Consider the following 26,474-nt stretch of genomic DNA (forward strand, 5'->3'; position numbering starts at 1 on the left):
TAAGGCAAAATGAGGCTGCAGCACTACTAACAAGATATACAGACAGTGTGGGAGTAAAACTTAGGTAGCTGCTCTCTGTTGTGTGGGAATATGTATATGGTTAAACCTATGATGGGTCCAATGAGGTTACAAGTGTGCAAAAGAAGAAAACCCATGTTTCAATAATTTTGATTTACAATTTTTTGTTGTTTTTAGTGGAACACCACCTGTACTGAAAAGCACATGACTGTATCAACATAAGCTACCCTGTATTTGCCTTCTGTTTTCCAGTCATGTGAAGAATCCTTTACCTGCATGAAGCAGGTATTATACAGAAGGAGGAACTCCAACTGTTTCTTACACACATATAAGCCTTGAAAAAAATGTTGTGTTTTGTGTCTTTCGGAGGACGATAAATCATTGCTGCTTTTTCCACTTAGTCAAATATGTGTATATTTCAGCTTCAAATCGAGACATTTGTAGTTTTTAAAACAAGGACATGCATCTCCCTTCGCAGTCTCTGTCTCCCTCTAGTGTCTACATGTAATATAGGAGCAAACGTCGAGATGCAAGTTTGTTATATGCTTAGTACAACTGTGCAAGTTATCATTTTTTCTTGTTATTTGATCAAGTACATGTGACTTGTAAAGTTGTTGTTACTTTTTTTGTTTGTTTGTTTTTTTGAAAGAGAGAAGGATTTTAGGATTTTATTCATAGTCAAAATGTTACTCTGTAAAGTAACTTTAAAGGAATACTTTAGACGTTTTCACTCACTGATAATAATCCTGCTAAGATTCCTTTTGCTGTATTCAACTAAAATAGTTCTTTATCTGTTTATACAATAAATTCCAAAAGTTCCAGAATGCCAGTTTCACTTTCAATTAAATAATTATTTCTAATACGTTTTTATGTCTTATGTAAAAAAAAAAAAAGGGTGATGGCATTGCGTGATAATAGATGTCCTTCTCCAAAGATGAATGTTGTATAATGTAAAAGCTATGCTTTGTCTTGGAAACAATAATAAAGCATCACTAAGCCATGTAATAACGTCAGATGGGCTGTTTATACATTGTAAATTAATATGTCTACAACAACAAAACCTTGTAGACATTTATTATGATGGAATTTTTGGTCTGGGTCAAAACGGACCCGAAACATACCAGGCATCGAGTTTGAAAGGGTTAAGTATCTGCATTTACCGGGCAGGTAGCCAGCAGCTGCAGCAGGTACATATTGCTTTTGGCCATAAGATGTCACTATAAAATTAAAACAATCACAAGCCAGTGGCAGGAACTACAGTTTATTTTTTGTACCCATACTAATTTTACATACGCAGGTAACACTTCATTCAACTATCATAAAATCTCTGTTACACACTATCTATTAGTTTTTACCGAGTATAGTATAACTGTTTAAATGATTAATGCAAACGATTTTAATTTAGGGTTTTTAGAGATATGGTCATCATTACGTTAATAGAGTGAGAAAGTGCAACATCAGTGCTTCAGTTAACATGATGGCAAAAAACCACGTAAAATGGGTATTTTGTGTATGAATGACATTAAAAACTAAAAATGAGGCATTACTGTTCATTATTGTTCGAGCTATTTGGAGCATGGTTGGCACATCGTGCCAGGACAGAGTGGGCTATTCCTGGTGAGGTGGAAGGTGCTCTTATTTTGAAACCACAGAGTATTATAGAAACCATGCCTTTTAATTTGAAGTTCCGTATCTCCGGCTCTCCGGGCACGGGCAGGGAGAGAGAGTCGCAGGCAGAGGTAAGCCAGAGACGGTACGGTGTGGGGCTGTAGCTACGGTGTCAGCGGCAAATATGAGAGGAGACAAGTTTACGAGCTGAAGCTGGCTGATTGACAGCCTCTGTCGCATTCTGTGGAGGGACCACTCGTACCGGCGGACGTCGAGAAGTCGCGGTGTAGCCTGTGCGACTAAAAAAACCTAAACTAAACCTTTAAAAACAACTGGTGGACACACGGGGTTTGTGGATAGACGTTGGCAGCGGCGGCGGCAGGAGCAGGGAGAGAGTTTGAGTGCTTTGGCGGCGTTCCCGCTGCTAGAGAAACATGAACAAAAACCACCGAGTGCCGAGCAGCCGTTCTCTGAATGCAGTGGAGGTGAAGAGCAAGGTGGGTACGGACACTTATTTGTCAGGTATCCTTCCAGTGTTTGTACTCCAGACAACCTTCGTCCTCATTAAATCCACTCTTGCTAATTTAGCCTGCTAAAGAGGCTTGATAGCGGGTTATTATGAAGCAAGGCTTATAAACTTTAAGAGGAGCTAACAGTTTTGGTTTTTTTCCACTGTGACCACCCGAGAATTTGGTTACAATTTTTAAAACTTTATTGGTAACCGTGGCGTAGTTTTTTGGTCGTTTTACGTCTAAAGGCTAGCTAGTTTGTGGCAAGGTGGAGGGTTTTTGTCAGCTGACTGCGCAGTGAGCCAGTGTCACCTGTCACAGCCTTCTCCGCCGTACTCTCCTGCTCGTTTACCGAGTACTGACTTCAAGTTTGACCCAACTCTTTAACTTAATCAAATCTGCGTGAAAAGTTTACTCAAATTACCAAAAGTTTATGTCAAATTACCTCGGTTAAAGGTGATAGTCGTTGCCTGTCGCGTTATTTGCCTGCGGTTACAGGTGTCACACGGCCTGCGTCAGGCTCGTGGCTCCATCCGCGCCCTGCTGAGGCTTGACCACACATAAGTGTAATGAATAATGACTATATTGTTCTAGAAGTTTTTGCACGCGTTGACACAAGCTGTCAAATATTTTCAGCTACAGCACTAATTTTGCCTCCCTACAGTAGTGCAATAGCTATTGTTATTATTTACTCAGCTATCCCGGGTTATTTAAATTCTTTTGACTCTTCTGAGTTAAGATTGTCTTCCTTATGTCCCCAACCACTTATTAAATTAACTCTGCTTTGCACTGATGCATAAAATAACTGATTAAGCTGGGAGATCATCTTTTGTCAGCGCTGAGCAACAGTAACCACAACAGCTGGTACCTCTCACTAACGCTACCAATGAGGCATTGTGCTCTGTCTCAGCTACAGAGCTGCCTAAAGATTAGGCGTCCAGAGCCATTGATCCAGTCAGTCCACAGGCTTAAACGGGTAAACCAGCAACATGTTTGTGGGGATTGTACATATGCTGAAAGCACACTGTCTTTGTAATAGCTGCAGGATAAATATTCTGTGAGGTAGCTTGATAAAAGCTTTATCTGCAAACCTAGAGATACACAAAACACGTGAATAATTTACCACACGTGGTGTGCTTTGGCTTACGCATCAGTACAAAGTAGGCTTATCAGGCACTGTTTCATACCCTGGTTTCGGCCATACGTCACACCTGTGTGTGTATTTGTGTGTTAATTTGCGATCACATGTGAACGCCTTTCTGCCCCATCCCAGTTTGGTGCAGAGTTTCGTCGGTTCTCTCTGGAACGGTCCAAGCCAGGCCGCTTCGATGAGTTCTACGGTCTCCTGCAGCACGTGCACCGCATCCCCAATGTGGAGCTGTTGGTGGGCTACGCTGACGTGCACGGTGACCTGCTGCCCATCAACAATGACGACAATTACCACAAGGCCATCTCCACAGCTAACCCTCTACTCAGGCTGTTCCTCCAGAGGAAAGGTATGCACAGAGGAAGTGTTTGGACAAAGTGTCCCAAGTTTTCATTTGTTTGCTTGGTTACACCTGCTTTGCATTGGAAATGCAAATACAGTCATTAGCATTGAAAAGCACAGCTTAGAAATATGTGATAGGCTATTGACTATAGCTGTGACAGAGTCATAAAAACTTAAGTGTCACTTTACATTGTCAGTTTTTAGGCTACTTGTTGTATGTTGCCATGTTCAGCTAAACAAACTACTAAACCGCTGGCCTCTATTTTTTTCCTTATTGATTTCTAGTTAACTAAGGTTAGGGGCCTTTTCAATTCAATTCAATTTTATTTATATAGCGCCAAATCACAACAAAAGTCGAGAGGAAGAATGCACTTGAAATGAGGAGCTGAGCAAAACAACAAGAGTAGACGAATGGAGTTCACTTTGAGTTTGTCCAGTAGACTGTTCTGTATTGCAGCTTGGTAGCTGCATGGCAATTGTTTTTTTACGTGTCTGACTGTTTTGGAAATACGGGTTTCAAGTATTTCGAGCAGTGTTTCTGTAAACACTGCTGCTGCAGTTTCTAACTTCCTTTGCTGGCTCTGGTGTAATCATTGCCAATATTTCTGCCATAATTGCTCTGCTTTTGCAGTTCCCCTTGTAGATAAGTTTTTTATCTTTTAGCTAATAAGGGAAGAAGTTGTGGCTGCTCTAAATTCATACTCTTCAGTATGGCTTACCTTTATTTCATGTGTATGATTACTGCAGGTCTTACTATATCAACCTTGGTGTCTGATATTGGCATATTGCCAATTAACATGGCATTTACTGATATCAGTGGTCGACATTAATATGTTCTGTCTCCAAGATTTCACACGAGCTAAGTGATTGTGTTACAAAAAGCTGAAAGGGTCAGGTTTTTTTTTTTTTTTTTTTGTTATCATGGAGTAAATGAGGTATAAGCAAGAGCAAAAGTAAAGTAAATAGATTTGAAAACAAAATGCTGCTGTTGGCCCATAATTTCACAATCTTTTTTATCCATAGTGATTACATAAACATGTTTCTGTCAGAGTATGCGTACAAGGGTTTAACCTGTCCTTTGATTTTGGAGTGTATTCCTAATCACTAAGTTGCTAAATGTGACCTGTTGAATGTGGGGAGGACCACAGGGTCTGCCTGTGCCTGTTGTGTTTAAGCCTGTGCCATATGACCCTATAGAAGCTAAGCCACTTTGTCAGAAGAAGATTAGTGGGGTCAGTGTGTATCGCTGCATGGGACTGTGTTTCAATTACATGCTCCAGACACTAGCCCCACACTGGGCTCACTGCTGCTCACATGAAAAATGCATGAAAACACCGCCTCGGCAGGAATCCCAGCCAGAACAAAAACAGAAGACAGACGCATTAATGCAGTCATAACCCCCTGCAGACCCCCTGACCTGAAACCCTGGTTTCCCTCCTGATTTGTCAGCAGGGAAACCCCCTTACTTTACCGTTAAGCACCAGTTGGTCTGAACATATAAAGCCGTGCATTGTGTGGAAGCAGCCAATTCGCAGCTTATAGATAATTTATTAAATCATATATCTGCAGGCACTGGATCTCATCTCTGATGATGGCTCTATAACAGGTTAATGGCTTGTCCATGTTGGGGCCAATGCGGAAGCTTTTTAACACTCAGTGCTTGTTTATCTGGAAAGCTTCTTACATCTTTTAGAACCCCGATCTTTTTGAAATGAGATGTCTTGTGTTCCATTTTGGATAAATAGTATTACTGAACTTAATGATCTTGTTACCATATCTGCATGTGACCCAACAGCCAAATGAAAAATCTTCATATGAACAGGTAGTTATAAATAGCATAAGGATCATGAGGTCATGATCCCTACCACAGTGTTTAGTTGTGTTTGTGTTTAGTGTACCTCACTGCATCAGTTCAGAAGTTTAGCAGTCCAGTCATCAGTTCAGTTTGAATGCTATTAGACTTCTGTGTCCTTTAAGACTGCAACTGAGTAATTATGTAAATGTCTCAGTCAGATGTGATGTGATTGGTCATTATTGCATAAGAGCAAGGCTTCAGACAAAGTAGCAGTGGGGGCCAAATTATGTTCCAACTAGGCTGGTGTGGAATAGTGCAGTGAAATCCTGCTGAACTTGGACTGGGAAAGAAAACTTGGAGCTAAAAGAACAAAAAACTGCCCACAATCTCCACATTCAGTGATTTGGATGATTTGTGTGTTTATTTTAAAAGTGTGTCTAGTCTGTGCACTGTAGAGCTCATGCGTATAATGAGGGTTATTTTTGGCACTGAATTTTATTTGTCTCAGAGACTAAATCTAGGCTGTGTATACCCTAGGCTGGGCGCTTTAGGTTTCATCCACTCGTCGGCGTGCAGATGGTTCGATGGATACTAGGCTGCAACTGTATGTTGTTGTCTGGTTGTTAAATAATGCCTACATTGTTGTTTTTCTGCCTCTGTGCTATTCAGCCATTAATGTCTTATTGTTCACTGCTGAGAAATGGCTGAAATGTTTGTGCCTCTGTTTTTGACTACTGGTCATTTTTGAAATCGCTTCAACACACAACAAATACAACCCAGCAGCACTGGGTATTCCCTGACACCCTCCACCCCCACCCCTCCATCTGTGAACAATGTGTTGATGACTGTTGAGCTGGCAGTCAGTTGTCCACTGTTTACTGGTTGTCATGGCACCCCTAAAGAGGCCTACTCATAGGTGGATTAATGCTGCAAAGCATGCTGGGAGCATGATTGCTAGCATTTGCAAAGACTGTCTTTGTTGAGGTTTTTTGACAACTGCACTTGTTATTAATATATCTCATGCAGTTGTAACTACTTAGAGGTGTGTCTCTCTCTCAGAGACTATGTATAAATGATAATGGGTAAAGTTGGGTTAAAGTGAGTGAGTTACTGATTAATGCTATTAGTTGTTCTCATGTAAGCACTTTCTGTCTTGGTTGCTGACAAAGTGCAGCTTTTGGTTTCATTTAGGCTTTTTGTAGCATGTGCAGCCATGTAGGATGGTGCACTGTTCTGCTGGAGGAGACAGCTGCCATCAAGGAGTGTCGCTGCCATAAACAGGTGTGCCTGGTATGCACAATAATTAGATGGGTTGTATGTGCCAAATTAACAGTTTTATGAATGCCAGATTTCCCAGCAGAAACATTACACTCCAACCAGATAATCAACAAGATAATCAGCTTGTTTCACGTCACCTCTTAGTGGTTTTAATTCAGTGTGTAGCCTAGCCTGTACTACATTATTAACCTAATACCACCACTCTTATAAAGTAGTAAAACAAATTGTGCACTGATGTAGGTGTATTCGCAGTAAGACCGTTTCAGCCAGTACATCTGCCTGGATGCCTCATTATTGTAGCTCTGTTTTACATTTTCAGAAGCCCCAGGATGTTTCAGTCTTGAACTGCTCCAGTTTATAGTTGGGTTGCAACTTGCTCAACAAAATGATGTGCTATTTCAGTGGTTTTGTTGGCCTGTGTATATTGAGTTAGCATTATTATTAAATACTTCTTTTCAGGGAAACAGGAAAATGAGACACACGTTCAGCCTTGTGTTTAATTGTCTTTAAACATGGCTGACAGAAGAAGTTCTCCCTCAGTTTGACAACATGTTTGTCTGTATCAGTCATCCAGAACGCCCTTTGTGCTTGTATGCACACAACTTTCAGAGTGTCCAGGTCGTCATCTATGTAGCAGTAGCAGCTTTCAGGCAATCCCAGGGTGTGTGTTTGTTCAGTGATGTTGCTCACTGCTCTCACAGTTTCAGCTCTTAACTCTTATCCATTAACGTAAAGGGGAAAGGTATAGGGAGGGACAGAAACGACTGTATTTGTGTTTCCCAGCAGGGATTGCCTTTTAATTAGTAACCAGTGAATGAGTCACCCAGCCAGAGATGGAATATGTTCAGTGTGAAAGTACACCTAGCCTGCAAAACATGCAAAGTCTCTGAATATGATAAGAACTTGAACCTGAATCTGCTCGGCACTGACAGGGAGTGATAATGAAAGTGCACTGAGACAGACATGGAGTGGGAATGTGACATTCACAGAAGAAGAAGGGAGAGATAGACTAAGCATAGGATTTCAGATTAAGTAAGGACACCACAACTAAAGAGATGCACTTTTACTGTGGGTTTGAATAGAAAGGATATGCTGAAGAGAGATATGGTGGCAGGTGTGAAGGATGCCATTTCCCTGAGGAGCTCTTTCTGTAAAAATAACAGAAATTAGCCACCCTTGATCTGGATGTGAGGTTTTCTACAGTGCATGATGTATTCCCCAGGATGCTGTCTGTGATGAGTGAGGGGATGATGAATTTGTAGATCTTAAGGAAGAATGTGTGGAGGAGGAGCAGAACTTGAGCTTAATAAGAGATTGGAGGATGAAAGAGAGAGGGACAGTAAACAGTACTAAAGAGGGAGTAATGTATAAGGCTTTGTTTGGGCAATGCATGTAATTAGAGATGTGGGGAGATGAGAGGGAGTAGTGTTAGTGCGATCGGAATGCAACAAGAGGTAGCAAGAGAGGGAATAAGTGAGTGAGGGAAGAGGATAGCGGGAATAGTATTAGTGAGGGAGGAATGTAGAGTGAGGCCCACGCTGGGGAGGGTGGGCGAGAGAGAAAGAAATGGAAAGGAAGAAGGGAGGAAGATTGAACGGAGGGGGGTTTGGTGGAATGTGGCCAGCTTCTGATCATGTCTGCTGGCTAGATTAGACAGGACAGCAGGCCAGGCTGGACCCTCAGCTCCACAGCTCAGCTCAGTCAACAAGGTAGACAGAGGAAGAGCAGAGAAAGGATAAGGAGATCAAATAAAAGTAAGCAGGGACATGGAGGACAGAAATGAGAGAGGTGAGCCAGATCCCTGCTCGGTCTCTCCTTTGAAACCTGACTGAATGAGACTCTATGCAGGCTGCAAGCAGATGGAGGAAGAGCAGTGGTGACAGCAGGAGGCCAGGCTCTGTTATATAGAGGCTGTCAGAATTCTCAGCTTAGGGTTGGTTAAGGAAGATGAATGAATAAATGAATGGGTAGAAGGAGGGAAGGAAATGTGTTGACTGCATGAGAAATATGAAGAAGGGAGAAACCGCACATTCAATTAGGAGAAGGAGTTGGATGACGGTGAGGGTTGGGCAGTTGGGAAAAGTGGACTGTTTACTGTTACAAACCACAAAGAGTAAACTGATATGGAGAGGTTATAACTGAACTGTACTAGTCGGAGAAAAGATCAGGGAGATACGCACACTGTGTTATGAGATGTGATTGAACTTTGTCGGCTTGGCACATTTTAGAAGTACGTGATGATATGTTGTAGTTAGGGCTGGGCCATATTATACCGTTCACGGTAATACCGGTATAATGTTAGGCAACGATAGGAAAATGAAATATCGCGATAGAATATGAGTAAAACGCGCATGCGCAGTGTCTTTGTTTTCATACGCACATGGCCGATTGTTGAGTGAAACAGATGAACCAGAATTGGTTTGTAAAAATGGTGCAACTTCAGTGATGTGGAACTGGTTTGGTGTTTGTCCGTCAGATACACAACAAAGCACATTTTTTTGCACAACATGCAAGCGGCCGTCGTTATTGTCGTATTTGTCGGACTAAGATGCTCTTAAATCTGGGAGTAATCTGGGTCCTAAACCCCCCTCTTCAGGTCAAACGAACACTGCAGCATCACTGAGAGTTAAAAACTGTCTAAATTCTTTCATCTTTAATAAAACGATCAGCATTGCTGCTTTACCAGGTGTAACTATGAAGTTTAACTTCCAGGCATCCATGAAAACAAAATGTATTACATTTAACGGAGTTAGAAGTTAGCAGGAAGCTAGCGGAAGTTAGCTCGCTAGTTTCGCTAGTTACCTAAGCATGATATAGCATGTTCTGACTGAGAGATTTCTGAAAAAATTCAAACGTACAGCTCTGCTATCACTTCCAACATAAATGAAGACAGGAAACTAAACAGCAGTGACGTTTGTAGGGTTACTGATGTTGGGCTAGCTGGTATATAAGGATGTGCTACGTGATCGCTAGCGACACAGCTATGTTAGCATAACATAAACAGTGAAGCTGGAGGATGAACACTAACACTTTTCCAACTTATAAAAGTTAACGTGAAGGTTCCTCATGGTTAGAGACAAATGCAATCGCATGGCAGGATGCTGTAAACGGACCAAACTTCAGTCAGGAGAACAACTGAGATAATCCATCCACGGCTAGTCATTAATATACTGCAACGACATGGGAATAGAGCAGCTGCCAGAGAATTCAACATTAATGAATCAATGGTACAGAAGTGGAGGAAGCAAGAAGAATGAGTTTAATAAAGTTTGATTTATCTGACTGCTTTGTTTCGCTTAATGTGCCTTATAATCCTGTGCACCTTATGGTCCGAAAAATACGTATTGCACACTGCAGTTTAATGTTGCAAAGCACCTCTTTTTAACTTCAGTGGATATTATACATGGATATGATCAGGATATGTCAGCCCATTTCTACTGGAAATGCCTTTTGGTTAAACTTTCAGCAAGGAATTTGCATTTGCACTGTTACATTTTTATAAAGCTTTAATGTACATAAAAACCAGCTTCTTGTTTAAGTGAAAATAAATGGAAGGTTGTCTTTTTGCGCTAGTAATGTTGTGGAGTTGTATTTTGTCTCGCATCAATTATATCGTCAGTTATATCGTTATCGCAAATTTTCAAATATATATCGTGATAAATATTTTTGGCCATATCGCCCTGCTCTAGTTGTAGTTGTTCTGATGAGTTGAAACAGAGAAACTTCAGACACGCGTGTTTGTTTATGGTTTTCAAATAATTTACACAAAGAGAGAGCAGTTATTTTTGTTATAATGTGAATACCATGGATGTACTATGAAATATGTTGTTTTCCACTCAGTGTCAAGATAATTTCCCGGATAATTTATGATCTTTAGACTTTTAGTTTCACTTGCAAGCAGAAAGATGTGCTTTCCCGATTTTTAATTAAGCCATGTGTCCCCCTGGGCTTTAAACTACAGAGATATTGATCTGAAGCGTGATAACCAATATCGTTAGCTTCATAGCATAAGTGCCTAAGTCATTTTTTGGTCAAATTGAGATTTTCGCCTAACTTTACTCCCCTACCACTGCTGCATCATCCTTTTTCTTGTTTTCCGAAAACACAAACAAATGACTTAGGCACTTATGCTATGAAGCTAACGATATGCTTATCTGTGATTATTATTATTATTATTTAAAATCTCACCATTGTAGCATATTTACCTTGGCTATGTTCTGACATGCAGCTCCCAAAAGCTGTTGCCTAACCACCTTCACTGTTTGTATTTTTTCTTTCTTTCTTTCTTTTTAACAGAGTTATATGGAAGTGTTGATATTATAGGATAGGTATGAGTTAGGGGTGGGCGATATAAACGATATACGATAGAAATGATATAAATTTGGCCAACAATAGAGATTTTGACTATATCGCTCTATCGCGATAGCGCATGTTGATGATGTCATCAAGCTGCGTCTGTTTTGGGCGAAAGCATCGCAGCGGCTACAACCATTATCATCTGCAAATTATGGCGGGCGACAGTCATAGCAAAGAGATGAAGCACTTTTGAAATATGGGGAAAGCCAAAAACTGAGCTTCCTCCACTTCCGTAACATTGATTCATTAATGTTGAATTCTCTCGCAGCTGTTCTATTCCCATGTTTTTGCAGTATATTAATAACTAACCTCGTATTGTGGATGAATAATCTCAGTTGTTCTCCTGACTGAAGTTTGGCCCGTGTATAGCATCCCGCTATGCCATTGCATTTGTCCCTAACCACCAGAATCCCTCACGTTAACTTTTATGGAGTGGAAAAAAAGTTGGCGTTCATCCTCCAGCTTTACTGTGCTAATGTTATGCTAACATTAGCACACCCTGGGGCGCACTGACAGAGGCGCCCCAGGGTGGCTGTAGCTACAATGTAGCTTGCCATCACCAGTGTGTGGATGTGTGCGTGAATGGGTGGATGACTGGATATATAAAGCGCTTTGGGGTCCTTAGGGACTAGTAAAGCGCTATATAAATACAGGCCATTTACCATAACATAGCTGTGTTGCTAGCAATCACGTAGCACAACATTATATACCAGGTAGTCCAACTTCAGTAACCCTGCAAACGCCACTGCTGTTTAGTTTTCTGTCTTCATTTATGCTGGAAGTGGTAGCAGAGCTGTACGTTTTAATTAGTTTCAAAAATATCTCAGTCAGAACATGGTATGTCATGTTTAGGTGTAAACTAGCGAGCTAACTTCCTGTTAACTTCTAACTCCGTTAAATGTAATAAATTCTGTTTTCATGGATGCCTGGATGTAAAACTTAATTGTTGCACCCGATAAAGCAGCAACACTGATCATTTTATTAAAGATGAAAGAATTTAGACAGTTTTTAACTCTCAGTGTTCATTTGACTTTGGGACCTGAAGATGACGGAGTTTTGGACCCAGATTACTCTGCGAAGCTCCTCACTACGGCAGCCGTAATGCTCTGACAATCCATCAAGCAGTGTGGCTTACCAAAGTTGTACTAAAACATTTTTTAACAGATTTCTGCATGCCAAAATCGGTTCGAGGTCAGTAAGCACAACCAGAATTCATACATAAGGCACACTCTCGATTTTTGAGGTTTTAAGTGTGCCTTATAGTGTGGAAAATACGTTATACAGAAGAAAAGAATATATCGTGATATATATCGTTACTGCACATGCTTCAAATTATATCGCGATATGAATTTTAGGTAATATCGCCCAGCCCTAGTATGAGTCTATCCTAAAATAACACTTGAATGACCATAACATATATATAATGGAAGATTACATGTCATTTTTTTCCCTGCACATGCTGACTGTAATGAGATCCCTTTGTAACATGATTCCAGCACAAACAATATTTCTCACAGATTGGCTTTGAAAGGAGGTAGACTCACTTTTTTTAAATGAGTTATGAAATCATTCCATTTTTAAGTTTCTCTTTTAAGTAAATAGTCGCTAGATAACACTTTGTGAAACAACGAGCAGTGCAATCATCTGCTTCTCCAGTGAGTCTCTGACAAGCAAATTCCAAATCTCCACGTTTTGTCCTTGAAATGGTTTGTACTTTGTCACAGCATAGATTTTTGGCTTGTCATAGTAGAGAAAGTCAAATCATGACTAAAATTATTTGTGATTGGTCCCTTATTTTCATTTGAGCCAGCATAAACAGTCCCCAGACTCTGAAAGTGAATCAGCTGAATTCTTCACTTGTATTTTTCCTACAGTGAGATCTAAAACAGTCATCTGTAGAAAAAAGTCCCGTTTGAGGCCCTTATCTAATTTGATTCTAAGAATATATCCTGTTTATATGTTTATATATCCGGAACAGTCCGGACCTCCTCCACCCCCACACCGTTGAGGAACGCCGGTGGGGGAGGCGGCGGTGTTGGCCAGGACCGTATCCCAGCTGTCAGCTTCTCAATATGACGCTCAGTCTGGTCCTGCTTTTCTTCCCGCCGGCGACGTGACACCACCGCTTGCTCCTGTTGTGTGGCCGCGAGTTCAGCCACCATTCGGGCCAGCGCCTTCCCTGGCTGACCCAGTCCTGGGTCTGCCGTGCCCCCTTTCTATGTTTCGGCACCACTGTAACAATCACACGGCAGACATATCCATAGTTTCATGCTTTTCAGTGTCTTGCTTTTATTATCACTCACGGTTGCTTGTTTACACACTGGCTGTAGCTTTTTAGCTCACAGCCACACACTCCAACAACAACAATAACCAGACCTTTTATGCTGGCGAGGCACGTTTGCAGATGCCGTGCAGGTGTCTCCATCGCCCCCGCAGCAGCACCATGGCCCGCCACAGAGACAAAGAAGGACTCAAGCTGAGAGATGGGCCGCAGTGACTAAGAGACATGTTGAGTGAGGGTAACAGGAATAACATCTGGAGGACAAGGTCAGGAGGTATTACAGGAAAGAGAGAGGCATCTGTGTCAGCACAAAATAAATTGATGGAATTGCTGAATGCTGCAGGGACAAGACCAAAGCACGCATACATGCATACTGAGAGTGTGTGAGCTGGCAAATAAAGTGTGTTAATTCTGCATTAAACCTATTAGTTGTACAGGGTGTGGGCCATTTATATGGATACACCGTAATAAAATGGGAATGGTTGGTGATATTAAAGTCCTGTTTGTGGCACATTAGTATATGTGAGGGGGCAAACTCCTCAAGATGGGTGGTGACCATGGTGGCCATTTAGAAGTCGGCCATCTTGGATACAACTTTTGTTTTTTCAAAAGGAAGAGGGCCATGTGACACATCAAACTTATTGGTAATGTCACAAGAAAAACAATGGTGTGCTTGGTTTCAATGTAACTTTATTCTTTCATGAGTTATTTACAAGTTTATAAAATGTGTTCAATGTGCTGCCCATTGTGTTGGATTGTCAATGCAACCCTCTTCTCCCACTCTTCACACACTGACAGCAACACCACAGGAGAAATGCCAGCACAGGCATCCAGTATCCGTAGTTTCAGGTGCTGCACATCTCGTATCTTCACATCATAGACAATTGCCTTCAGATGACCCCAAAGATAAAAGTCTAAGGGGGTCAGATCGGGAGACCTTGGGGGCCATTCAACTGGCCCATGACAACCAATCCACTTTCCAGGAAACTGTTCATCTAGAAATGCTCGGACCTGGCACCCATAATGTGGTGGTGCACCATCTTGCTGGAAAAACTCAGGGTGCCAGCTTCAGTGCATAAAGAGGGAAACACATCATCATGTAGCAATTTCAAATATCCAGTGGCCTTGAGGTTTCCATTGATGAAGAATGGACCCACTATCGTTGTACCCCATATACCACACAGGATCACCTCATCCCCCATCACACTGAACACTGGTGCTCCACAGGGTTGTGTACTGAGCCCTCTCCTGTACTCACTCTACACCTACGACTGCACGGCCACTAACAACTCCCACATCATTGTGAAGTTTGCGGACGACACTACAGTGGTGGGTCTTATCACCAACGGTGATGAGACGGCTTACAGGGAGGAGGTCAGCGCCCTGACCCACTGGTGTCAAGACAACCATCTCACCCTCAACGTTGCAAAGACAAAGGAGTCGATAGTGGACTCCCGGAGGTGCAGAGAAGTACACACCCCCATCACCATCAACGGCGCTGCTGTGGAGAGAGTGAGCAGCTTCCGCTTCCTTGGTGTACATCTGGCTGAGGATCTTACATGGTCAGTACACATAAACAAAACAGTGAAGAAGGCGCAGCAGCGCCTCTTCTTTCTCAGGAGACTGAAAAGATTTGGCATGAGCCCCCGCAACCTCAGGAGCTTCTATCGCTGTGCCATTGAGAGCATCCTCACTGGCATCATGCACACACGTAGAAAAATATATTTAGTATACACATCCAGTAATGCATACTCTTATATTGTACATATATTTATTACTCTCAGATTTACCCATCCTTATATTTTGCTTGTTTTATCTTATTGTATTTTTGCACACCTCTGTTGCTTGTGAAGCTTGCATACAAGAATTTCACTCACATGTACTGTACCAGAAGTACCTGCACATGTGATGTGACAATAAAAGTGATTTGATTTGATTTGAATGAAGCTAGGACAGCCACTGATGTTTCTTCATTAGTGACAGCTTTCTTGCATCCACATTTTGGCAAATCCAACACTGAACCAGTTTCACGAAACTTAGCAAGCAGTTTGCTAACTGTAGCATGGGAGATGGGTGGTCTCGTAGGGTGTCTTGCATTGAAATCTGCTGTAATGACCCGGTTACTGCGTTCACCAGATATCAACACAATTTCGATCCGCTCCTCACGTGTTAACCTCTTCAACATGTCTATGGCTGTGAACAAAGAGAAACTTGTAAATAACTCATGAAAGAATAAAGTTACATTGAAACCAAGAACACCATTGGTTTTTTTTTGTGTGACATTACCAATAAGTTTGATGTGTCTCATGGCCCTCTTCCTTTTGAAAAAAACAAAAGTTGTATCCAAGATGGCCGATTTCTAAATGGCCACCATGGTCACCACCCATCTTGAGGAGTTTGCCCCCTCACATATACTAATGTGCCACAAACAGGACTTTAATATCACCAACCATTCCCATTTTATTACGGTGTATCCATATAAATGGCCCACCCTGTACATTGCTTTATTACAGCTGATTCCCCCTCCAGTTTTGGTCTTTTTGATAAATGGCTGCTGTCAAGACAGGGTAATAAAGCAGGGCTGATGTGTGTAATGGAGAATTCATGACAGATCGTATGAAAAGGCTTAGGAGCAGGCTAATGTTCATGACCGGAGTCTTTTAAATAATGGATCTAATAAGCAATTACTCAAATTGACAGCTCAATTCTACATGAAGACTTCCTTGGCTCAAGCTCGCCTCATACCTCTACAAGTCTGCACAGCCTCCCTCCTTCTATTTCTTTCTCCTTCCCTATCAGCAGAATTAAGGCACTTTTTATCTGAGCTGTGCCAGGAAGGTATGCTCACCACACCAGGAATAGCAACCCTCTGGGAATTTACTCCTTTGAAAGTATTTTTTTTATCACCTCCTGTCCTCTTTGTGTTTTTTCTTCTCTTTTTCTGCATTTTGTGTCTCTCCTTCCTGCTTCTTTTTTCTGTTTTTGGCACCATCCCTGTTTTTTCTCATCTGTCCAAGTTCACACTGACACACACATCACGTACTCCCCCTCTCCTCCCCCTCTCTTGTATCGTTCTGTGTCGGGAACAACGCAGCACCAGCTGTGTGGTGAACATCCAGGCTTGTCATCAACAAACCTGACTGTTTCCAGAACACCACAACCTTCATCTGCTCGTCTTTTTCTTTGCGCTATTCTTACTCCTATCCTTGAGACATGCCATACGTTTTATATGGAGGGTTGGCTTGATGGACAGCACTTGTTAAACAGTTTTACTCTCATCTGAACCACTGATGAGTGCACAACTATCCTTTTAAAAGAATATAAACATAGAGCCAAAAGTGTTGGCTACAGTAACTGGACTGATGATGGCAGCTCTTGTAGCTCCTTCCTGATCTTGTTCTTCCACCCGAACATGGTGTCAGGTTTCCCTGACGCTGCACCTGGGACAACTAATACAAGGAAGTAATGGATTTAATGTCACTGTTGTAGCAGGGAACGCCTCTTGTCCTCCAATAATGCTGGATAATCATAAGCATAGTCACTACTGAACAAGTCAGCATCATTAGAATAAATGCAGTAATGCTTTACTAAAGACAGAAGTACATTAATGTCCATAGAAAAAGGTGCAGCTCAACAGATGTACCGATGCATAATTGTGTAATATAGCCTATTGTTTTTCACCTGTTAGAGTCTATAATAACAATAATACCGTATTTCCCGGACTACAAAGCGCACCTGAATATTAGCTGCACAAGCTAAAATCAGGGGAAAATCCTGTTTTGTACATACATTAGCCGCACCTGACTAAAAGCCGCAGGTGTTTCAATATTGACTTATCATATGTAAGAGAATATGCACAAATCGAATTGTCAGGAAAGAGATGGCTGTTTGGAGACACACCACTTTTATTAATATTTTGAAAAACAAGTTATGGGTACATATTTGCACAACTTTTTAGGGTATATGTACAAGTACCGGTAATTACAAGTATGAAACATGTACTGTGCTTCATAAATGAGTAACAAATGTAGTACATAACAATAACCTACAGCACACCAGAAAAATAGATTCGGACTACCTTTTAGGCTCAGGTGCAGTGACACGGCTTTAACAAGAAGAAAAGTCAGTCATTCACCACCATCTTTCTCTTCTTCCTGCGCACTAAAACCACCAAAGTCCTCTTCTCCAGTGTCGGAAATGAACAGGCTCAGGGTGGCTTCGTCATCCACTCTCAGCTTCTTTCCTTCGTTGTCACTTTCAAAACCAAACAAATCCTCGTTGTCAGTGTCAGAGTCGAACACCCTCAGAAGGGCCGTGGTGGTGTCCTCCTCGCCATCATGCAGCAGTCCAGCCCTTCGAAATCCGTTGGTGATCATGGATGTTTTCACACTTTTCCATGCTGTCAGATTCCACCGGTGGAGTTGAGCATAACTTGCTTTTCGCAAGTTTATTGCCGCTCGTCATCCACGCCTCTCGCTGAACGCGTAGCGCTACTTTGAAGTTTGTTTTTCGTGCTACTTGTACGGCACTATGTTGCCTGGCGGATGGACATGTGACCAACATACCACTCTTGAACCCCGATACTGTGTGTCTGATCACATGCCCTTCCGCCAGGCAAAGTAGTGCCGTACAACAGCGGAACAAACAAAACAAATCGTCTTACGATATGACAAAAATCATGGACAATCCATAGAAAAGCCGCACCTGACTAAAAGCTGCAGGGTTCAAAGCTTGTGCAAAAAGTAGCGGCTTATAGCCCGACAATTACGGTAATAAAGCTGGAAATTCTGGTGTGAGCGGATATGGCATGTTGTGATTGCCCACAGATATCACTTCTGTGCGAGTAATACGGTCAATTTGAGAGTACAAAGGTGGAGCATGATAGATCCAGGGCATTTAAAAGTAGAGTGTTAAGGCAATGATGCATTTGACCTGTGCGTGCCATTTGAAATGAGTGACCTCCTCTCCGTAGGCAGAGATGTCATAGTTCTTTCAGTGTCAGGATGAAGATGGATTCGTTGTTCACCCTGTGCGTGCTTGTGTGCGTTAGTTACATGCTATGGAGAGGGGTGACTGAGCATCACTGCATGTGTCCTCACTTGTGGCTATGTGCTGCTGGGTTGTCATTTTCTCCTCCACTGCTTCGCTTCCTTTGCTTCTCACTAACTCCATTCAGAGTGTGGGAAATCAAAGCAGTCACTGCATATTTGAAATACCTAACCTGTTCAGAGCCATGCCAAGTGTGGGGATAGTGATTATGCTTTCTATTCAGAGTTTGTGAATCATATCTCAAATATGAGCGCTGATACCAGTTAAACTGCATGATTACTGAGCAAGGAATAAAGCTAGGATGGCACCGGTTTGAAATTCTGGACCGAAACTTGTCATACGTTTCTAGTTTTGAGCCAGGGGAAGCAAAGAAGCTAGTAAAGAGCTGTTTTAAAATCTTGAACTTGTCTATTTATTGTTTTTTGTTTTTGTTTTTTTTAATCATGTGTGACGAACCCAACTGTTACCTTATGTTATGGAGAGAAGCAAAAAAGACTTGGGAGGATATTAAAAGAAACATTTTGATAGCTTAGCGTTAGGGACTCAGTGATGACTTAACTGGAAGTCGACAAGCCTTCACAAAGCTTTGAGCTGATATTTTTCATAATGGAACCATAAGCAGCTATAACTGACATCTTCCAAACATTTTCCCAGTATGGTTAGTGTTGGAGTCTGTCTGTGTAGTTCTTTGGCTGAGAATAGGAGATTGTGGGAAACCAACCAGTGCAGTGGCTACAGAAGCCCATTTACACACAAAATTTTCCAAAATCTAATGGTGCAGCTCAGTGGCCATAATGTTAAGTGGAATGCTGATTGGTTTAAATGGCTGGCTTGAACAGAAGGTGGAGTTTACCACAAAAATGAAGAGTGTCCTCTCTGCCTACAGGACCACCAAATCACAAACATCAGAGTAGCTCACATTACTGGTTGTTCCATGTATTTGTCACACGGCCACAGATGACAGCACACAGCTGCATATGTTGATGTGGGTCTGTATGGCTTTGTGTTGCACTATGATGCAAGGACCTCAACTTGATGCAAAAAAAAGAGTGTAGTGCCTAGAATATCCTCGTAGTTGAAAGATCATTCAGTAAAAAGCTAATATTCCTAGAGCATGACTGATATCAAAGATTTTTATGCTCCATAATGATATCTGACGATTTAATAATCACCAAAATCCAATATGTCAGCCAATGTTTTTTCCCCCTTCTTCTTTCAAACATACCACAAAATCCCAAAACAAATTTCACTAACATTTTTTGTGTTTACTTTTTTAAGCCATATTAAGCTAATATGAGGAGTTGCAATAGAGGGTGGCTCAAGAGGTGGGCAGGTCTACTTATCCGTGGCTCCTCCAACATCCATGCTGAAATGTCTTTGGGCAAAGTACTGAACCCTGAGTTGTCCCTGATGCATCCGTCAGAGCGTTTGAACGTTAAGTTAAAGGTGCTTAGTGTTGTATGAATGCATGTGAATAGATGAAATTTGAAATCTAAGGCTCAAACCAAGAACCCAAATATTCAAAGTTTTGACTGCCAAATCATCTTTTCTCATCATTTTAAAAATGCATACCCGTGGTATGTGAATACTGAAAACTTGATCAACTTGGCAATGAATATACTAGCATGTGTTTCTCATTCCTGGCTGCACTGATTTATTGCCAATGTGTCCATAAATTTTATGAGTTTAAACAGCAGCCTTGTGATAAATATCTTCAGAAATCTGAACATTATAAAATATTTCTGTTTCCTGCCCTTATAGTCCACCTCCAATGGTTTAATCATTAGCCAAATCAGTCACATACCTCTACGCGCTGGACCACTGTCAAGCTCAAAGTGTTTACCGAGGACTGAGGGAATAAAAGTGATGTATGCTCAACATATGCAAACACACTCAACAGCAAACACAGAACTACCCTTCTGGATTTCTTAAACAAAGGAAGGAATGGAGAACTTTGGGATATGGGCGACAGCCCCAAAATAGACCCAAACCCTTTGAAGCAGCTGTTCTAGATGTTGTCCTTCTTTAGGTATGCTCGGGTCCAGGTTGTCTGGCAATAAAGTCATTACTGGACTAAATATTTAACCATACACTATTCCCCAAGCTCTGTGGTGAGTTGTTCTGGGCTAGCCAGTTGTAATTGTCGCTCAAGGTAATTATTATTATTTAAATTATTTCAACAGACATAAATATGATAACGCATTAGATTTTGAGTTTTAATATACACCATATAACCCACATAATATATGTATATACATAACATAATTAATTTTTTAAAAAAGTGTGGACATTTTGTAAAAAATTATTATTATGTTGACGTTATATCGGTATCTATGAGCTTATTTCCAAAGAATGCTCATTACCAGCTTTTTTTTCTTGAGCTCACAGTTCAAAACTATTCTTATATTTCTTATATGAGGGGAGTTATTATTTCATGTCAGTGCGAGCCTTAAAACATCAAACCCATCTGAGCCTAAACAGTAACACAGGAAATCACACAAAGTATTTTTTTTAATACTATTTAATAGTATTTTTTAATACTAATATCTGTACTTCTACTTAAGTACAGAATCTCTGTACTTTTGCCACCTCCGGTGACCTGATAATTTTAAAACTTGGTCATGTTTATTATAAACATCCACCTAATTGCTCGATTGAACAGTCTAAAACATGTTTTACCAAATCCTGATTTCTTGTTTTTTTGCATATTTGTCACAAGGTTCTGATCATGAAACTTTCATGAAACTTAAATTTTTTTTTATATTAGATAGAGAACCTAAATAATACAAAATATGTTTTTTAAATGATGATTTCATTTTCATTTAAGTCAACAGGTTCTGTTTAAGTGATTTCTTGATATAGCAGGTCTGGCAGTAATCAGGCCTGGATCTGGCTAGTGAAATTGGTGGATAAGCTTTCCAAAAATATAGTTAATGACAGGTAATTCATCATTTAATAAAAGGGGGGAAATTACTTCTTTCACACAGAGCCATGTAGGTTTGGATAAAAACAAAATAGGACCTCCTTTTACCCCCATTACCTTATATATTATTGGTTTAGCAATACTCTATTAAAATTTGTTTTGATGCCATCCATGTGGCATCAGGAAGTTTGTTCTTTTGAGTATTAAATTAGACTAATCTGGGAGTTTTACTCTAAAAATAAAAAGAACAATAGAAGATCATTTCCGTAAACATGAAATGCTGTGTAGTATATTGTCTTGCCTTTTGTGCCTGCTTGTGTTTTTGCAGATTCTTGCATATGTTGCATACTGGTGATCTCAGAAAGCGGTATGAGTGTTCACCATTTGACACCAAAATAGCGTTTCTTAGTTGTTCTGAGGGCCTGTGAGTGGCCCCGAGGGACCGCCATATTCTTTTTACTCAAATATAACTCTATTGTCAGGTCTGGTCCTTTCATATGGTGCAGATGGAGAGATGGTTTAGATGAAAAGAAGTCTAGAAAGAGTGAAATGAGATGTGGAGCTGCGCATGACTGCACTGCAAGAACAACCTCTGTGTCGGCTGTGCAGGGACGTGCATATATGCGCATGTGCAAGTGTTTCAAAACATCCATCTGTGCACTATTTGCATATTGCTCTTTGGAACAAGAACCTAACACGCATGATGAAATGTGTTTTAGCATTTACCTAGTTCTTCAAAGAAAGCTGTATTTCTTCTTCATGTGGAAATGAGCCATAAGATCAAGCCTGGCAAAGATATAGTAAAAGTGTATACACTAACTCTTGCCTCATGGGAACTGAAACATAAGACAGCCACTCTTTCTCGGGACAGTCGATTCTTTGTTTTGGCTTTCAGGATGGAGAGGGGAGTGGTGAGGTGTGTACCTGTCAGAACCTGAGAAGCTGAATCCTTATCAGACACCCGAGTGGATTTTTTCCCAGATTACTCAAATACATGCTCAGAGGGAGAAACAAACTGTGAGGGGAGAGGTATTCAGTGTAAGACTGACAGTTTTTTTCCTTTTTTTTTCTTTTCTTTTATTAATAGCACTCTTTTATCTAAAAGCAGAGTTTACAAAGTGCTGTCAAAACAGGAAAAAATTATGAATTTGGAAAAGGTGGGCAAGTTAAAGACTCATTCAAAATAGAGATGATAAAAATATCACCAGAAACAGACAAAAATAGGGACTGGAGAAGAGGCGAAAGAAGAGTATGAAAGATGTTAATGTTTAGCTTCTTGTATACTGGTTAACTATTAGAGAGCCAAGGGTCATATTTTTCCCTCCGTTACCTTGGCCAGCCTTGGGCCTTGTTGTAATGCCACCCATGTCGGGACTTTTACGAAAAGGCAAGCATAAATAGTGCCATTAATGTTATTGTTTGTATTGTTTTTATTTTAAAAAATAAAGCCTAAAATATTTTTTTGCCATCTTTTGCTCCCCACGGCATTCAAAATGGTACTGAGTATTTTACTGGTTATCAAGTTTGAAATTATAGTATTGTTAAAAAAAACCCTACTCCACAGATGCCAAACTTATTTTACATAGAGGGTCACATACAACCCACTTTGATCTTAAGTGGGCCAGACCTTTTAGTCTGTCACAAAGTTTAAACATGCATTTAACTACCTATTGTAAAAAAACAAAAATAAAACAACAAACAACAACAAAAAAACAAACCTGAAATTTCTATTTCTTAATTGTTTTCTGTTATATAATATATTATTTACTTTTTAATTACTTTGGTGATTCTGGCCCTTGGGTCTTGTATTTAGCATCCCTGCCCTACTCATTCCTGGTTGTGAAATTTAAAAGTGATAACTTACAAAATTGTATCAAAAGAAAAAAAATATTTAATCTAGAGCTTGTCTAACATGCTAGTCTCCCATCAGTGTCCTTTCAAAGATCACAAGCATTTGCAGACAACCAGAAAAAGCTGCTGGCCTCAAAGCAAAGTTAAGCCTTCTTCCAAAGATAATAGCTGACTGCAGTTACAGAATGGCAGTAGTTTAATGGATGGCACAAACAGGCAGAAAGGGAAGCTTATGGGTTGTAATGCTGTTTGCAATGCAAGGACAGTGATTGCTTTCACTTTGGTTTTAATTGAGCTCTGTTTTTAGATTTCATGAGGCAAGCAGTGCCTGTCTTGCTTGCCGTGGTGGAATTGTACTGCATTGTATGATGGTGACAGCCAAAACACAACAGTGTTTTTGTTTCAAATGTGACCTTTGTGTGATGTAAAAAGTTAGACGGTCAGCATTTGCTTTTTTGTAAGTGACATAAGATAAGAGATAAGATAAGATAAGACTTTATTGATCCCACAACGGGGAAATTTTTGCGGGACATGATAACATTGATATCATTTAAGCCAGGAGATGCTTAGCTCGTCTTAGCTCAGCCTTGCTTAGCTTAATAGTTAAATATGCAACCTAACAAAAATTTGCCTACTAGCACTTTTAAAGTTTGCTAATTAAGATGTAATATTTTTTAAATTTATTTTTTGAACTTTGGTATGGATTGGATGGAGTCCAGGAAGTCACCACAGCAAGTAATCCATAGTGTAGCACCCCATACAAATGTGTACTACAACTTTAAGTCCCCAGCCTTTGTTCTAAACTCGCTGTGGATCAGGGCCTAGCCTACTGCAGTGCACTGACAGGGTCATGGCTGCTATGACTCCTAAAGCATCTTTATCATAGCAGTGGTGTGTGCATAATGAAATTAATGCATCCATTAATATTATAATTATAATTTAGAATTGCATGTTCTCTTTGCAGATTAATACAATAATTATTACATTACTATGAAAATAAAATTTCTTCCCTCCAGTGGTGATAACAGCATAACTGAATGTAATGCTTTGTTGTATGCCTGTACTCTTCTTTGCTCATTTTAATAAGGGCACTCTATTTATTTATTTATTTATTTTCAATGAAGATGCATATCCAAGGCTGAGAAAACAGATGTATGTTGACGATCTGATACCAAGAATATGCAGATTAAAATCTTGTGTGTAATATATTTTATCTACTCAGTTTATGAGATTGTATGCAGCATAAGTAAGCTCATTTGTGGGTGGCTGTGTGTCAGAGAGAGCTGATGGGAGTTGACTTGAAGTAGCTGGTGTGCCATTTTGCATCAGTACAACCTGAGGGGAGCTATAGGGATCAGTGTCTTGTGTATGTTTAGCACAGACGCCCTGCAGGTATGCCTCAGGCTGAGAGCAAATCATTATTCATTCTTCTAAACTGCATGATGCAACACTGTGTCAGCTTGAATAACAATTTGATGTGTAATGAGCCTAGTGTGGTATTACTGAAAAAATTAACCAGCTTTTATTAACATCCTCTTTGTTTCTCTGTTCCTCTTCTATTTCTCTACTTCCTGTCTTCTACTTAACAGAGGAAGCTGATCATGGAACATTTGGTACCGATTCCCTGACCAGGAAGAAGAACACTGTGCTTTCTGCGGTTCTTCTGCGGCCTGATCACAACAAGAAAAAACCTCCAGTGATCATCAGCCTCCCTAAAGACTTCCGGCCTGTATCGTCCATCATCGACGTCGACATCCTCCCGGAGACGCACCGACGTGTTCGTCTGTACAAGCACGGCCAGGAAAAACCACTGGGTTTCTACATCCGCGATGGTTCCAGTGTACGGGTCACCCCACAGGGCTTGGAGAAAGTCCCAGGAATATTCATCTCTCGCTTGGTGCCAGGCGGGCTTGCGGAGAGCACCGGCCTACTGGCGGTTAATGACGAAGTGCTGGAAGTGAATGGTATCGAGGTTGCTGGGAAGTCGCTGGATCAGGTGACAGACATGATGATCGCCAACAGCCACAACCTCATCATCACCGTAAAGCCTGCCAACCAGCGGAACAATATCGTTCGTAGTGGAGTAGGCGGAGGAGGAGGTGCAGCATCTGGTAGTTCAGGACGCTCATCAGACAGCGGCGCCAGCTACTACGGCTACTCGTCACACAGTGCTGCAGCCTCCATACCACCACACATCATCCAGAACTTCCCCGTTGGGGAGTTGGAGAGCGATGAAGATGAAGAGGACTTGGTAATCGAGGCTGGAGGCGAGGCTGAGCCAATCAGACATGTGGCCTCCAACCACAGCATGAGCTCACTGCCTCGTTACGAACCACACCTCAACCTCCGCACCGTCACCACTTCCACCTTCTCCATTAACACCAATGGAACCCTGCCCACCAGCGGCAGCACTAGTTCCCTAAGCAACATCAAGGCTACAACGCCGTCCCCAGACAGAGCCATGGAGAGGGGGAGTTTGGAGGAGGACGGTACTGTTATAACCCTGTAGACTGGACATTCTGGACATTTTACACACTACACACTGGAGACCAGAGAAATAAACACTCTTGTACTTTAACACACACGGAGGGTTGATGGAGAAATCAAATAAAACCCAGGAACGTACAGTTCCATCTCACAGTGACTAAACCTGAGAAGCACAAACATACGTCTGCGTATTACATCTCGACCTACTAAATTTGTCCTTTCACATCAAACACTACACCCCCATACTTTGCTCTTCTGAATGCCAATGACCACATATTTGTGCCATAGTAGTGACAGCCCCCATTCCTGGTTCTGCAGCCTCAAAAACAACAACAGAATAACCCCCTGAAAGTGTCCACTGTTTTTTCTTTTTGTCTTGTCACTCTGAAGCATGTTATTTATATTTATATATATATATATATATATGTATATATATATATATATATATAGATATATATAGATATATATATATATATATAGATATATAGATATATTTATATATATATATATATATATGTATATATATATAGATATATAGATAGATATAGATAGATAGATAGAAGTATTGTTTTCTTTGTGCTGGCTCAGATGGCATTAAACACTGCTGTCTATACTTGATGTGACAATGACTGATAATGAAAGATTGGCGATTTTGATAAATATTTGCACATCTTGTCCTTGGGCTTTTCCTATCCTGTCTTTATTATTATTATTATTATTATTATTATTATTATTATTATTATTAATAATAATAATAATACTGGGATCCCACAAGTGACAGTGCTGTTTTTTATTTGACCAGTTAGAAGTTGTTGGACTAGGAAATCTTC

The 26,474-nt window shown here is 40.8% G+C and overlaps 1 protein-coding gene across 1 annotated transcript; it reads left to right on the forward strand.

The window, feature by feature from the left end:
* The first annotated feature begins 1,734 nt into the window (after positions 1–1,734).
* On the forward strand, positions 1,735–26,063 carry pard6b (par-6 partitioning defective 6 homolog beta (C. elegans)). The gene is made up of 3 exons (XM_040013834.1): positions 1,735–2,123; positions 3,409–3,631; positions 24,747–26,063. Exons 1-3 carry the CDS (start codon positions 2,061–2,063, stop codon positions 25,664–25,666), a joined length of 1,206 nt encoding a protein of 401 aa, XP_039869768.1. The 5' UTR covers positions 1,735–2,060; the 3' UTR covers positions 25,667–26,063.
* The last annotated feature ends 411 nt before the right edge of the window (positions 26,064–26,474 follow it).

This window comes from Simochromis diagramma, unplaced genomic scaffold, assembly GCF_900408965.1.
Source record: "Simochromis diagramma unplaced genomic scaffold, fSimDia1.1 OVJJ01000705.1, whole genome shotgun sequence".
NCBI classification, from domain to species: Eukaryota; Metazoa; Chordata; class Actinopteri; order Cichliformes; family Cichlidae; genus Simochromis; species Simochromis diagramma.

Coding starts and splice junctions, on each gene's coding strand:
- pard6b (XM_040013834.1), top strand. CDS start 2,061: ATGAACAAAAACCACCGAGTGCCGAGCAGCCGTTCTCTGAATGCAGTG. Junction 2,124..3,408: donor CAGTGGAGGTGAAGAGCAAG/GTGGGTACGGAC, acceptor GCCCCATCCCAG/TTTGGTGCAGAGTTTCGTCG. Junction 3,632..24,746: donor GCTGTTCCTCCAGAGGAAAG/GTATGCACAGAG, acceptor TCTACTTAACAG/AGGAAGCTGATCATGGAACA.